Here is a 15,394-nt window from a genome sequence, read left to right as displayed (position 1 = left end):
AAAACATAAACAACCCATCACCGATTGGTGGGGAATTGGTTTTGTTTCCTTATATTATTCAAAACAAAATCACGACATAATCTCATAAAGACTGATCAGCTATATTAGCAACACGTAGTTTTTAAATAAAAAAAGCTTCTTTTTATTAACTTTAAAAATTTCACTATTTATAAGAGTATTGATTAATACTCTTGGCTGTATACCATGTTTAAATGGTTATTGTGTAATCATCATATTAATAAACATACTCAACTCGAATAGATATTTTCAGGTGATCGGATAGGTACGAAAAAAGAACTCGAGTCATCTCCATCATAGTTCAGCGCGTTGTAAAGATTCAATCGCGTTATTGGCCTGCATAAAATAATAAATTATTTTACATAAATATGATTTAAAAAACAAAATATATTTTTTTGCTTACCGATTTAAACCAAAATGACGGGATCATAAAACTCATCCGATCGAAAAAGCCTATTTCCGTAACAGGTGAGATCCCATGTAGATGCAAATGCTTTTGCGAAATAAACGGTGGAATATGAAAACCGATCACTGCCTTTGATATATCTACATCTTTTGATGCAAGAAACTGGAGCATACCATTCTGCATGCGCTCAACTGAAGAACAAAGCACCATAAAAATAAACAAAAGCATAAATACAATCAAACAACATAAATACAATCAAACTATGCAAATAAGCTTACCCAAACTCACCTAGGCCCACGTGGGATTTATTTAGCACCTTGAGGCTGTCATAATGTTGTTTGGGAATGGCCAAATAATGATACGTAGCAGCAGGTTTTTTATCCTTAAATATCACATATTCATCGTTTTCAAATTCTAGCTTTGGAGGTGTTATTCTACCGTTGGCAATGCCACAAAATAGGCATTCAGATATAGACGAATCATTGTGATCGTTTTCAGTTTTTAACGAGTATTTTATAAAAAGGCACAAGGTTAAAAAAGCCAATGGGAAAAAAATAAATCTTTTTTTAAAATACTTTCTAAACCACGAATCGGATTTTTTGTTACACATTTTCGACCAATAAACAAAAATAAAAAAAAACAATCTAGAGGTGGTCATTGAAATATCGATGTTTTTGTACAAAAAATTCGCGATCGATAATTCTTAAAAACAAAAAAGCGGGAAGATCGAAAGGTAGAAAAGGATGACACTATTGCTTGACTTATGTAACGTATATGTATTTCTATTATTAAGGTGAAAAATAAAAATATTTAACCAGAACATTTGGAACATAAATTTTATATTTTCAAAACATTTTGTATTTAATATTAATCTTTATACATTTTTTCTAGTTTGATTATTTGGAAGACGCACCAATCTCATGGGCTTTGTAAAAGAAATACCGTTCTTGATGTAAGCTCGACACATACAACAAGTTAATTTTTTATATTTTGAATATCTCCAGCTTTTAATTGCATGTCATTCGAGTAAAAGACGGGCATTATCGTGAAAAATTATCAAAGTTATATTTGAAACAACATAAATCTGTACAATACCCAAAACAAATTTACACCAGGCTATAATTAATGCAGCAAAATTCTGCGTTTGGGATATTTCAAGTCTGTAAATATGAGAGCCCTCTTTTCCGTCCGTAGGTATCGCTTTTACAAATGTTTCGACCACTGCTTCAAAATCACAAACAAAAAATAATAATATTAATTTTTATTGTATAAACTGAAAAAAATAGCTCATATCTGATTCAGAAATAATTATTGGTCCTTAAGCATGTACTAGTTTAAGGAATACCACTATTACTCAAAAACACGATAGTTCTTAGATATCGATGTATCGATTTCATATAAGAGTAATGATATATTTCTGAGTTTGGCCACAACTTGTGGCCAAGCACTAGAATTTTCAAAAGTCTATCCCAATGCGAATTAAATGAATAAAACGCAATTAATATGTTTATCCGATCAGCCAAAAACAAATTCGAGACCGTGGATGTTGTGCGCAGGCTAAAGCGTCTAGTCGAAGGCACCCTCTCGTCTTACAGGCGTTTGTTTTTGCTTTTATTGTGTGTGTGCATAGTTTTTTATATGTTACCACCAATCTTTCGTTATTTATTTCTAAGCCCAACAGAACAGAAAGGTAACGTATCTGTCGCTCGCACTTTTGTCATCAATTATTACCGTAAACGTAACCGTGATCTCTTAGATCCGCACAGCATGTGCATGGACGACCGTCTCACGCCCTATATATTGCAGAACTACGAGTATGACGCCAACATACGTCACGTGGCCCCACTGATGCCCGGTGAGCGCGACTACACGCCCTATGTGGGCAACGGATACATTGGCATTGAGGTCGCCCATGATGCATCATTGAATATCAAGCATGGCCGTGCGATGCAGCTGCCCATACGCTTCCATCCGGTAATGTCTGTCTCACAGAACGGGGGCGTTGCCGGTGAGAAGGAGGCCACTGTTGTTGAATATCTGACGGGAATGGTACATCGATTCCAATGCTTTGCCGGGTACTTTGCGTCTTACACGCTGTATGCACATCGCACGCAGCCCAATGTTTTGATGCAAGAGCTTCAAATAACTAATACACGGAATACGGTTGAAAGCATTGATCTTATAATGCCACGAAATCGTCTACCGAAGTCGACTGTGCGTAGCATTCCGCTCAGGTAAGTCCGGGTACGCAACTCACCTGGCATCTTTAACTCAATCGGCCTATTACAGCGATCCAGCGCAAATAGGCATGCTCACATATAGTGCAGTGGAAGTTATTACAGCAACTGTGCAGCCCACAGCGGATGATCCGAGCAAATTGATTGTGATTAGTATTTCAAAACCACAACTGGAGCCAAAAATACAGCTGCGCAAGCGCGGCACCGTGCACATAATTTACCCAATGATCATCGAGTACTCCAAACCGGTAGCCGAGACACAAGTGATAGCTACCATAGGGACCATCGAGCAGCATTCCATTCAGACCATGACAAAGCTGCTGCAGAAGCTCAGTGCCAAGGCATCCGGATCCGGATCGCTAAACAGCATCAATACATTCCGCCAGGATCACATCAATGTATGGACAGATCTTTGGGCAACTGGCTTTACGATAAGTACCTCCAAGGCTGAAAACAGTTTAAATGGTGATCGGATAAATGCCACTATGTATGCTGTGCTCTCTCAAGTGCGCAGTTTTGAATTTGAAGATACGGTTTCCGGTACGTTTGGGAGCTCAGGCACTGGCTCTGCAGGCATACGAGAGGACATTGCCAAAGCGTTGACTTATGCGGAGGGCTGCTACGATTCGTATCATACGCTTCAGGCGGAGAATCTTTGGCGTGGCATGTCAACGCTAACGCAACTCAATTCGCTTGTATCCTCCTGGATGCTCACATTAGAGAAGCAAGGCTGTCACAATCTGATACGCGCCGGCGCCTCGGGCGTCATTCAGGCAATGACGCTCAGCTTTGGTAGCTTTCGTTTTAGCAATCAGCATCTGGAATGCAACATGCATCCTAAATTTTTGCATCGCGACTTTCACTTTAGGCGCCTCAACTACGGAAACAAGACGCATGTCAATGTCACAATCATTGTTAAGGACGACAACAAAGCGGTAATTAATGTGGCTCTGGATCGTTCCGATCGCAGTTACTATGCTTGCGATGGCGGCTGTCTGGATGAACCAATCTTGTTGACGTAAATAGCGAATGCAGATACATTTTCATTGTTACAATTTAATGTATCTCATCACTTTTTACAGTCAAAACCGTCGAGAATTTCCTGTCAAATTGACTGAACCATTGACTGCAATATTATATATAACCGAGGACAAACAACACATGGAGGAAATCCATCATGCAATACACGTGAAGGAAGTCGTTGAGGGTAAGCTGCTCTTTCTGATTCCACATATTTTATCAATTAATAATTAAATTGAATCTTTAGCTCCGGCGCACGAGCAGCACGTAATCGCCCTGCATAAGCATGGTCATCAACTGGGCGGCTTGCCCGCACTCTTCTGGGTCTCAGTCTGTGCAATAATCGTAGTATTTCATATATTCCTATGTAAGCTTATTATCAAGGAGTACTGTGAGCCAAGCGATAAGTTAAGGTATCGTTATAACAAACCGTGATTCTAGTTTTATATACATACAAATTAAACATACATACAAAAACAATCAAATTGGACAGACAGAAGAAGCTACTAGTAAAAAAAAAACTTTAAACCAAATGCTGAGTTTTTAAGAATAAATGCCAGACATGTTTATCGAAACTTTATAAAAATGAATTAAATGAATTATAAAAATGACAGTTGACTTTAAAGAAAATGTGCTATACAGTAGTTAGATCAAAATTTAAATATATGAATATAGATTAATAAGCGAGAATTGGAAAACGGGCTGAATCAGATAATTAAGATGTTTTGCAAGCTAATGTAAGTTTTGTATGTACATTTTAATTAACATTTTTATAATGGCAATTAAACAACGAGCAATTATTTTCTGAGTAATAATCCCGCGAATGACAACTGAATTCTATAAATGAAAATGGACAAGCTAGCTTATATTCCCATTAAGCTGACTATAAATCGAGTAGGCATTTAAATAACCATCAACTAAATCCCAAGGTAAACATTAAATTAGAAACAAAGGATGCCAAAATATCGTGGGTAAAGATGATAAGTCTAAGAACTAAATATACTTGTCGATTTTACAAACTACGTTGCGCATTACTCATCAAAAGAAATTCAGCTTATAAGTTTATGCGAAATCGTTGCAGTCGGGTAAAAGCGACTACGTAAAGCTCTATTTAAAGTGAGATGAGTTAAAAACAGGTGAAAAGGATTGTAGGAGAGTAGCTTAGTATGTCTAGAGCTTTCAAACTGTAGCTCGAAAACAGGACGTACATTGTTCCAATTCTATTTAATATCTGTCCGTGTAAATTTCACTACCACAAGGAGCAGAATTTTGAAAGTCAGGTTACAGTAAAAACAATGTAACCAGATATAGCTTTTGACTTAAACCTAGTCGATAATTTAATTTAAGAGTAGAAAAACTAAAAGTAAAGTATTCCTCGATCTTGTTGAGAATGTTGTTTCAAGAACCTACTGGTTCTAGGATTGCGAGAAAACCTTTGTTAAATTTTCGAGTGTGTGACTTCGTTGTCGAACGCTTGGTGTAGACGTTTATCATCAGGGGTAAAAAATAGATTGTGCCTCAAAATTAAAATATATTTTAATACTAGAAATATAACTGCCTTATCAACCGATCGTATCAATAGCAGCTATTTGATTATATTTATATTTGATTCGGCCGACACCTACAAGAAAAACAACTGTTTCGACCGTGCATAAATATTCTATGAGTTGTCATGAACGAAATTTACATGTGTGAGTAACTTGTGGAGACAGCTAAATAAACTATAAAATGCTTTATTTCAAAGGCAGATATTCGTCGTATGTACAGGATAGGTGTGTAAGGCAATTTTTGTAACTAATTAACTGCAAGAAGTTGCTATAAATGCGTAAAAAAGCAGATAAAAGGGGCTTCGTAACGATCTATCCACTAGCATGATTTATTTGGTCACCTTATGTATGCTCTCGGCCAGGTACTCGACGTTCTTGCTTGTTACGCCAGCCATGGAAATGCGACCATCCTTCGTAAGGTAGACGCTGTGATTTTTGGTCAGGCTGTCAACTTGCTCCGGCGTGAGGCCTGTAAAGCAGAACATGCCAATCTGGTCGACAATATGCTCCCAGTTGTGCGTGGAGCCGAGTTTTTCGAGATTGCTCTTCAGTTTTGAGCGCACGTCGATAATTCGATCTGCCATTCCTTTAACATCCTTTAGCCATTGGCTGCGTAAGTCAGCGCTATTGAGAATCTCGGCTGCGATGCGAGCACCATGAATTGGGGGATTGGAGTATAGAGCGCGAATAAGGATCTTGATCTGTGATAGAACGCGCGCTGCCTCCTGCTCATCGGCACAGATGACGGAGTAGGCGCCGGCACGCTCGCCGTACAGACCCATGTTCTTGGCGAAGCTTTGCGCCAGGCAGAAGTCGTGTCCATCTGCCTCAAAAATGCGCACAGCCTGAGCATCGCCGTCTACATTGCCAGTAGCAAAGCCCTGATAGGCCATGTCAAAGAATGGATAAAGGTTGCGCTGTTTGAAGAGCTGCGAGAGTTCACGCCATTGCTCTGTGCTGGGATCGACGCCCGTTGGATTGTGGGCGCATGCATGCAGCAGCACAATCGACGTTTCAGGGATTTTCTGTTAAAGAATAAATAATTTGAATAAAAACAGAATGGGCTGCTTTCATCCCTTACCTTCAAGTCCTCAATCATACCGCCAAAGTCCAGATTGCAGTTCTTTGGGTTGTAGTAGCGATAGCGCTTAACCGGCAGACCGGAATGCTCGAAAATGGGCACGTGGTTACCCCACGATGGCGTCGGCAGGTAGATCTCCCGATTTCCCTGCCAGAACTTGCTCAAAAAGGCACCGCCCACACGTAACGCGCCAGTCCCGCTGATCGCCTGTGTTGTGGCATTGTGCTTGGCCTTCAGGCGCTGTGATTGCTCGCCCAACGCCAGCTCGATCGCCTTGTTGTAGAAATCGGGCAGACCAATGATTGTGGCATACTCCTTGTCCAGGGAGCGACCCACCAGACGTTTCTCGGCCTGACAGCCGACAGATGACAATTAACTTTTTACTTGAAAATGCAAAAATTCCAACACTCACCTCACGCACGCTGGGCAGCACAAAGGGTTTTGTGTTGTCGTCACGATAGGCACCGGCTCCCAGATTGATCTTCTTGGGATTTGTGTCCTTCTTGAAGGCCTCCGTAACACCCAAAATGGCATCCGGTGGACCCATTTTCACGTCGGAGAACCATGTTGATCTAACATTTAAAAAAATACAAATTGTAAATTATTATACATGAACAGCAGAATAGGAATGTAAGATCAAAACTCTATGCCGGGATAGAAACTTTGTATTCCAGTTTTTGTTGACTCTAACTTTCATCTTAATATCAGAATTCGATATCATTAACACAATGCTAAATATGCCACAAAATTATGGCAGGGCATTTAATCTTCGGCATTCGGGAAGATTATATTTCTGGTTGTTCATTGCCCCCAGGGTAATTTTATTTGCACTCTCGATTTTCACAGACGGCCGTTTCCTGAACTTATCGACGAATTAATAAATTATCTTACCTATTCCACTTCACCGAAAAAAAGTTTAATTAGTAAAAAAAAAGCCAAGCAAAAACAATGCGATACCTTAAAACGGTTGAGTTTGCAAGTCAAGTATGGGTAAATAATATTTGTGACCTTTCAAATCCCTCTAGGCTGTCGACTTTACCGAGTTGCACATTTCGCTTATCGCACTTTGGTGTAAACAAGCCTTATTATTGTTCATCTCAGATTAATGGCATTGACACAAGCCTCTACCTATTTCAGCCTAGAGATAAGGGATTGATTTCCCTCTTCGTATTAAACTTGTTTTTTTTTTTTATTTATATCATATTAATTAGCCGCGTATTTATTTATTTACGAAACGGGCTTTCTGAGTATGAAATTCAAATCAAATTCAATGAAAACAAAGTTGCGCCTAGTAATGGATAAAATAAATTGTTTGATAATATTTGAAGACAAATTTTGATGCCTAAAGAATATAAACGGAATATAGGTGGATTGATATATTTTTATTTTCCCGATTTCGAATACCGATTTTTCTAATGGGAAATGAATATCGTAAGAAAAGACGGCATGTGCCATTGTACCTACTTAAGAATATGTGATATGTACGAAATAACATAGATAATATAATCGTTCACTTAAAATATCTCGTCAACGCCTTTATTATCGATATACAAATTAGCGTTAATATTCGCCTAAACGCGAATGTACCAACATTTGCGAGTACCTAGAAACACGGTTGCCACTTGGAAAAATGTATTTTGCATAAGAAAATAACAGGAAAATGTACTAACTGTATTACATCTATATACATACCTTTTTAAAATACGCATAGGGTATTAATACAAAGGATATTAATGAAGTACCTTTTTAAAAATACGCATAGCAATAACGCTTTAAATGTTCTTTTTGTGGATGTATTGTAGTTCTAAGTATCAAAATATTTCTTACTTAACTTTTTATTCATGAGCATTATGAAAAATACCAAGAAAAACAATTATTTTGAAACAAAGTGTTGTTTAAAAGCAAGGTATTATCTTGTGATAAGTGTACCATTTCATTAAGTACCTTTTTTGGAACATTTGTACATGTGGCAATTGTGCCTACAAATGCAGGGAAAGCCTGCATTATGATAATATAAACAATAAAACGTATGTATATATTTATACATAATGTACATACAAATATACATACACATGTACATACATACGTACACACATTTTTATAACGCAGAGATAAAACACTCTGGAGAATATTTTAGTTTTCACATACAACACATACATAAGTAGACTTTTTAACATCTATCTATATGTATAAAAATAAATATGTATGTAAAGTTGTAATGTTTAAATACATACATATATATAGATGGTTGCGTGTCATATTGTCGTTTGCATCACCCATATACATGGATATGTACAGACATATCTATATACGTATGTGACATAATATAAATTCGAGGCAAACAAACACTAAATAATCCAGCGGGCACGCACACACAGGCAACAATCACACACACACACTGGCATGTAGAACGCATAGACCGGCATTTGAGATGACCTTGGCAAATGACACTGCATCGCATTCTGACGTGTAATGGGGCGCAAAAACAACAACAACAACAACAGCGAACACAACGAAGATAAAGACTTACTTGCAACGTAAAACTGCTGGTGCATTAATGAGGACTCGGTTTGCCGTCAACAAGCTTCGTTTACAAATCTGCGACATGTTTAAAAATGTTTGGAAGTAGTATTTAATGGAAATAACTTAAATGCCGCCAAAATGCTGCGTCGACTGCGGCTAAAGTGAATCTAACCAAGAGATGCCAACTGGAAACATTAGCAGAAGCTTTTTACTAGTGATGTGCAAGAATGAAAAAACAACATCGAAAAGATATAAACACAAATGTTGAAACTGTGGTGAGCGACAGCGAAATATTTGTGCGACTGTTACATTGAGAAAATTTCAAAAATAATTTATAAAATTTTGGTAGTACAGTAAATTTTCTTATTAGGCTCTAATAAGCAGAATTGACATTACCTATTAGAATGCTATAGTTCAAGTGGAGGTCTGTTAAATTAACAGAGGTGAACCAAAAAGCTTTCATGCCAATCGGCTGCGATATGTATCGATGGAAAAGCTGCCATCTGCGTGAGGCGCGCAGCTGATTTTGGCTTTTGCCTCTGTTTCGTTCTTTCCATATTTCAGTTGTAGCTAAGGCATTGTCGAGAAAAATATACAAGTCTACTACGTTCAGTGGCTTATCGCCTGATCTTTTAATTGAATTAAACAAAATAAGCGACATGTTCAAGTTGTGCGTACTTATCTCGTCGCTGCTTTTGGCGATGCAGCTTGGAAAAGCTCTCGAGTTCCAAGATTGCGGCTCAAAGACTGGCAAATTCACTCAAGTCACCATCGAGGGCTGCGATACCACAAAGGCGGAGTGTGTGCTACGAAGAAATACGAATGTGTCAATAACAATAGATTTTGCATTGGCCGAAACGGCCTCAGCGGTAAAAACGGTGGTCCATGGCAAGATTTTGGGCATAGAAATGCCCTTTCCGCTAAACAATCCAAATGCATGCCTTAACAGCGGCCTTAAATGTCCGTTAGAAAAGAATGAGGCCTATAGATATACAGCTACGCTGCCCGTGCTGAAGAGCTACCCAAAGGTCTCGGTGCTCGTCAAATGGGAGCTGCAGGACCAGAACAGTGTGGATATCGTGTGCGTCGAAATACCCGCCAAGATACAATAAAACCTGATCATCGAGAAACGTTCACTTAAAACTGTTAAATTCGCATTACCGAGTTCTTATTGTAATCTAATTTAAAATAAAGAAAATAAAATTACCCTTAAATGATTTTGTTCGTGCAGAGAGAGAGAGAGTGAGAGAGAGAGAGAGAGAGAGAGAGAGAGCGGGAGAGCTATTTCGGTCGCTTGACATTGCTCTCGTTTGCTTTGTTTGCATTTATTGCCTTTTCCGCTATGTGCGATATGATGATAAATAGAGGTGAACAAACCGAAAGTACTTTGCGATTTAAATCATATTCTAAAAGCGCTTTTTCCTTATCCACATTTTTGTCAATTGACATACGTATGTATGTACTATATGTATATATGTGTCTGCGTCAGTATGTGCTGAATGACTGAATGATGATCAACGTACATATGTATGTAATGTATGTATGTGCATATGTATGTAATGCAAGTGCACGCTTAGACGTGGTTTTTTATCCGATCCGGACTCTTCGAATTACGTCGCTTTGGAAATCTATTAGAAATGTCGGAAAATGCGAGAAAACGCATTGTATTATAAATGTGTTTTATTTAAATATCTTTTTTAGAGAATTCATTGTGGAACGCGTTGCCAATATGATTTTGTGAGCCTAGCTCGAGCCTTAGCCGTATGAATATGTTATAAAATAAAATAGTAAAAAAAACAACTGCAATTACAAGGTAAGGTATAAAATGCAGATCATTAGAAAGAAACTAAGTTCTTCATGGCGTAAGATAAGTTTCTTCTAATCAGCGTCGGACTTCTATATCATATAGCTGCTATAGCAAAAAAAAAATGTTGTGAGTGTATGAAAATTATTTGTTGTTCACGATGATTTAGCCAAGATCAGCTAAAATATGTTTCATCATACTGTATCAAATAACTACTCTAGGTCAAGGGTATTTAATCATCGGAATGGTGAAGACAGCTGTATTTGCTTTTTTTAAGTTAATGTTTAGTTAATATAACTATGTCGTGCTGGTGGGTAGCAGGTGGCCGACGACTGACTCAACTCAACTGACTGAGATAAACGATTCCAATTCCGAACGTTCCGGATTTAACATTACTTTGAAATCACCCTTAGAGTGATTTTTTGACTCAATTCTAGAGTTTGCTATTGCTTTAGGCTACGCTTCACTCAAACAATAATTTCTTTGTGCGATCGACGGCTTCTGATAATTTAATTTATTTGCACAGGCGATTTATTTATTTATTTTTATTGGCGCGGCTGATTATGACTAAGAAATAATGAAAATACCACTGACTCAAGTTTCGTGAGTATTCGTTCGTGTTCATGTTGAGCAAGTCAGCACGACAATCCAAATACATATGTATATACTTAGGTTAGGCTAGGTTAAGGCAGTTTTTCAGTCGATTCACTGGGACCGACAGAAGGCACGATATGTGGAATACTGAGCTCCAGCCCGAGGCACGAATAAAGTGCATAATGAGCTTGGTTATTTGCAGATATCTGTTAGGTCTACAAGGAAATAGGTTTGCATAGAGCTGACTGGCTTAGAAGAAATGTGAGATGTTCTCTTTCTATTTCTCATCGCGACAACTTCTGCAGGCGTCGTTAGAGGGAGCTAGGGGTCCGGCAGGGGCCTATCTAGCCGAGACAGCTTTGTGGAGTATGTTCTACAGCGATTCATCCATGTAAGTCGGGATGTACTTATTAATGACTCGCTGCCATTTGCGGGTGGAATCAATTGTCTTCGGATAAAGAGCTTGTAAATCGTTTTTGGTATATTCACGTTAACTTATCGCAGAGATTTTGTGAGGTGAGTTTAATCTGAATGACGATTCTTTAACCGAAAAACGGTTGTATGTCACATTTTGCCTTTCCATTCGAACGGTCTTAGTCATTTTCAAAGATATTTCTTCAAATTCATTTGAAAATTAATTTCGCAAAGTGCATCTCCCTTGGGCCTCTTTGGGGGTAAAAAATTTGATGGGTGACGTTTCGGATCCATCGCCTAGGCAACGATTTTTGGAGCAAAGTTTTATAGTTTGTCCGATTAGCCTCAAACTTATTTTCAAAGCCCTTCTTAAGAACCTTATGAATACGTGTTTCGATGGTAAATTGGCGGAAAACGGTTTAGAAACTTATTTTTAAAGATCTTTATGAAAAGTCATTTGATATGTGATTCACAGTTTTCTAAAAACTCCACCCAAGTCAAAGGTTGAAAGTTTATTATTCGGCTACTAACTGCAAACCATGAGACTAAAAAGCGGAAAATGTCGATTTGAACTATTGTTTTCTAATTCGATGGGTTTCTAACTCATCTTTTCTAAGCCAGTACATCTAAATTAAAAAAAAATTTACTAAAGTAAAATTTGAAACAAAAGACTTGCCACGGACACGGCTGGGAACACTCGCCAGTTCAGGACCATATCTCTTATAGCCACAGCGAAATCTCTGACTCGCGAAACGGATGTCCTCCAAGGCAGTTTCCTATGCCAGGCAGCATACCAGGACATTCCCATTCCGGACCACCTGATCCAGCCGCCCGTCTCCTCCGGCAAATTCCTGACCACATTTGCCGGTGCATTGGCAATCTTCTACTCCGTCCACTGCGTTTGGCCACAAGGCCATCGATATGGCCCAGGAATACATGCACCTGCTCGACAGCTGGGCACGCATGTGGAATATTTAGCAAAATGCCTCAAAGTTTCCAGGCAGTCAATTTCACACTGAAACGTGGCAGGGCCCCTGCAGTCTGGATAGAATGGCACCTCCCTTCGTCCTGGCAGATGTGCCAAGTGCCTGGAGATTGCGATTGATAAACGGTCGGCCGACGTTCTCCTCAAGCAGGACTTTTGAAAAGTCACCTAAGATAAGCCTGTTCTGTAAAATGTATTTTATTTTTATGCTAATACATAAAAACAAACGCACCTATTAATCGCAAAATTCGAAAGTGGATTTTATGATTCCTGTTAGCATCGGTTTATTATTAATTATTCCTTTGGCGATGAAATATGTTAAAGTTGAGGAAGTATCTCTTTTTTTTACTTTCTAACTTCTTGTCTTGGTTTAATTTAAACGCGTTCAACAGAAAACAGTCTGCAGACTTAGAGAAAATGTCCATAGTTTGACCTTACTGTAATCTGCACTTAATGGAAATTAATCATATGGTAAAGCTCAATATGTACGACATTCGTGGACTCTGGTCCCAACAGCTGGTGTTATTGTCATGATTATTACCGGGAACATTTTTAATGCGGTTTAATTTGTTTGCATGTTAAATGATGGCAAAATGTTATTGAAAGCATCGTGTGTGCAATATCTGTGATTAAAAAGAAATTAAATTTAAATTAATTACATTTGGTTTTCCTTTTATCAATGCACCTGTGCCCGGGCCATGTTTCTTTTATGTTTCAACTACAACCACCTGGACTTATGACAGGGCTGGAATATACAAGTAATTAATTAAAAACTATCAGTTGCAAATAGTTTTTCATGTTAATTTTTTCATACGATGCGGTTGATGAAATGCAATCGCGTATGTCAGCAAGACAAAAGAGATATAAATCGGAAGGTACGGATTACGATAGGCTATCGAGAACTTCAAAACTGATTCCAGCATAGCATAAGAAGAATATAAGAAAAGCATTTGTTATATTTGATCATTCAAAAACTGGATGAACACCTGATAGAATAACAGACCTTAGAAGAAATCTTCCTTGTCTGTACATCTAAAAACTAAAACAGAGTTCTTTTAAATATCTAATTTATATCTTTTGAAAATATTTCTTCAAGCTCAGATGCAGTAAGACAAAAGACAAACAGAAATTTAAAGAAGTCTTCAAATGTAATTTAAAATATCTTTAAACTTTTTTAATTGACCTAAATGTACTTTATTTAACATTATACTAGTTCGGTAAGGAGAAATAACAATAACAATTATTAATTAATGCAACCTCCTCTTTCTAAACAGGGTATATGAAAGTTAGCCCGGGCAACGCCGGGTTATGGCCGCTAGTGCACTTAACGAGGTCAGATAATCAGTTTTCTGTCATTCGCAAAGGTTTGATGAGTTTTATCTTAAACTATGTTCACCCTTCTAATGCATGCGAAAAGCAACCAGAAATGCTATCTATTTCCATTGTGAATCGGATGGGGCGACAAACTGTATTTAATCTGCGGCATGACAGAAATTGCTTTTCAGAAAATCATCATTTAATGCAGCAGCACACATCTTCTGGGTAGCTGCTCCTGCAGTGGCTTTATTGAAATTCAATTTGATGGACATCAACCTGAGCGTATTGGTTGGCGGTTGCAGCTCCTGGCGCTGCTCTTCGACTCATTAAATATTAATTGTAAATTTTAATTAAAATGAACCGTTGCGACTACGGCAGGAAGTCGATGCTGGCCATGCACACTATTTGCCACTGATGGCCAGTAATATGGTTTACTGATTTTTCCCATTTTCCCCTTTCGCCTCAGACTGTTCAGCAAACGTGGTCACAAGTACCAACAATTATGGGTTCGTGTGCAATTGCAAGCATTATCAATAAAAACCATTAATTGCCAGACAAACTCCGCTCATGAGTTGGCATGGTAATCGTATATAATGCAAACTGATCAAATGACAAAGTCGATGTCCTTCAGGACTACCACGATATGTCTTGCAAAATTATAAAATTCGCTGAGGAGAGAATGCCTTGTTGAATAACTTCGGTCTTTAAAGTCCGATCACTATCAAATTTGCGGGGTCTTTCCATTTGTGTATAATACCATTTAAAACAAGTGTTCTTTTGATTTTGAGGAGATTAGGGGAGGTAGCCCAATAGTGAAAAAATCAAAGATCTTTGTTTAAATACACTTGAGGGGCTTTTCACACTTTTCGAAAAATCAATCCTCCTTGGTGGAAATGGTCTCAAAGATTTGGGTGACGTTTTGCGCTCAAATAAATTCCAAGGATCTATATGAAAAATCATTGGAGACGTTTTTCACACTTTTCGCAAAATCCAAGCTTCTTCAGTAGAAATTTAAGTTTGCATACATATGTATGTACATGCCTGTTTGTACATACAAATATGCATGTTGGTTTTGTATATATGCAAACATACATACATACATACATACATACATACATTCATACATACATGCGTACATACATACATACACACATACATACATACATATGTACATACTTACATACATATGTACATACACACATACATACATACATATATACATACATATGTACATACATATATACATACATGTGTACATACTTACATACATATTTACATACATACATACATACATACATACATACATACATATATACATACATACATACATACATACATACAAACATACAAACATACAAACATACAAACATACAAACATACATACATACATACATACATACAAACATACAAACATACATACATACATACATACATACATACATACATAC

The 15,394-nt window shown here is 37.8% G+C and overlaps 4 protein-coding genes across 4 annotated transcripts; 2 read left to right on the top strand and 2 right to left on the bottom strand.

Moving 5' to 3' along the window:
* Positions 1-118: 118 nt before the first annotated feature.
* LOC135426340 (adenosine 5'-monophosphoramidase HINT3) lies at positions 119-1,058 on the bottom strand. The gene is made up of 3 exons (XM_064679400.1): positions 713-1,058; positions 422-615; positions 119-354 (listed from the first exon to the last, which is right to left on the bottom strand). The coding sequence occupies exons 1-3, from the start codon at positions 1,032-1,034 to the stop codon at positions 313-315; spliced, it is 558 nt and encodes a 185-aa protein (XP_064535470.1). The 5' UTR covers positions 1,035-1,058; the 3' UTR covers positions 119-312.
* Positions 1,059-1,835: 777 nt separating this feature from the next.
* Positions 1,836-4,292, top strand: LOC135426337 (uncharacterized protein KIAA2013 homolog). The gene is made up of 5 exons (XM_064679396.1): positions 1,836-2,114; positions 2,181-2,658; positions 2,714-3,679; positions 3,744-3,868; positions 3,929-4,292. The coding sequence occupies exons 1-5, from the start codon at positions 1,928-1,930 to the stop codon at positions 4,114-4,116; spliced, it is 1,944 nt and encodes a 647-aa protein (XP_064535466.1). The 5' UTR covers positions 1,836-1,927; the 3' UTR covers positions 4,117-4,292.
* A 1,106-nt stretch (positions 4,293-5,398) lies between these two features.
* Positions 5,399-9,015, bottom strand: Got2 (glutamate oxaloacetate transaminase 2). Its single transcript, XM_064679398.1, has 4 exons — positions 8,840-9,015; positions 6,722-6,881; positions 6,310-6,660; positions 5,399-6,253 (listed from the first exon to the last, which is right to left on the bottom strand). Exons 1-4 carry the CDS (start codon positions 8,914-8,916, stop codon positions 5,558-5,560), a joined length of 1,284 nt encoding a protein of 427 aa, XP_064535468.1. The 5' UTR covers positions 8,917-9,015; the 3' UTR covers positions 5,399-5,557.
* Positions 9,016-9,033: 18 nt separating this feature from the next.
* On the top strand, positions 9,034-10,038 carry Npc2a (Niemann-Pick type C-2a). The gene has a single exon (XM_064679401.1). It carries the CDS (start codon positions 9,492-9,494, stop codon positions 9,942-9,944), a length of 453 nt encoding a protein of 150 aa, XP_064535471.1. The 5' UTR covers positions 9,034-9,491; the 3' UTR covers positions 9,945-10,038.
* The last annotated feature ends 5,356 nt before the right edge of the window (positions 10,039-15,394 follow it).

This window comes from Drosophila montana, unplaced genomic scaffold (assembly GCF_035044405.1).
Source record: "Drosophila montana isolate Dmon_TW-CO22-7 unplaced genomic scaffold, ASM3504440v1 contig_1_1, whole genome shotgun sequence".
Classification (NCBI taxonomy): Eukaryota; Metazoa; Arthropoda; class Insecta; order Diptera; family Drosophilidae; genus Drosophila; species Drosophila montana.
This window is presented reverse-complemented; position numbering and strand designations above follow the sequence as displayed.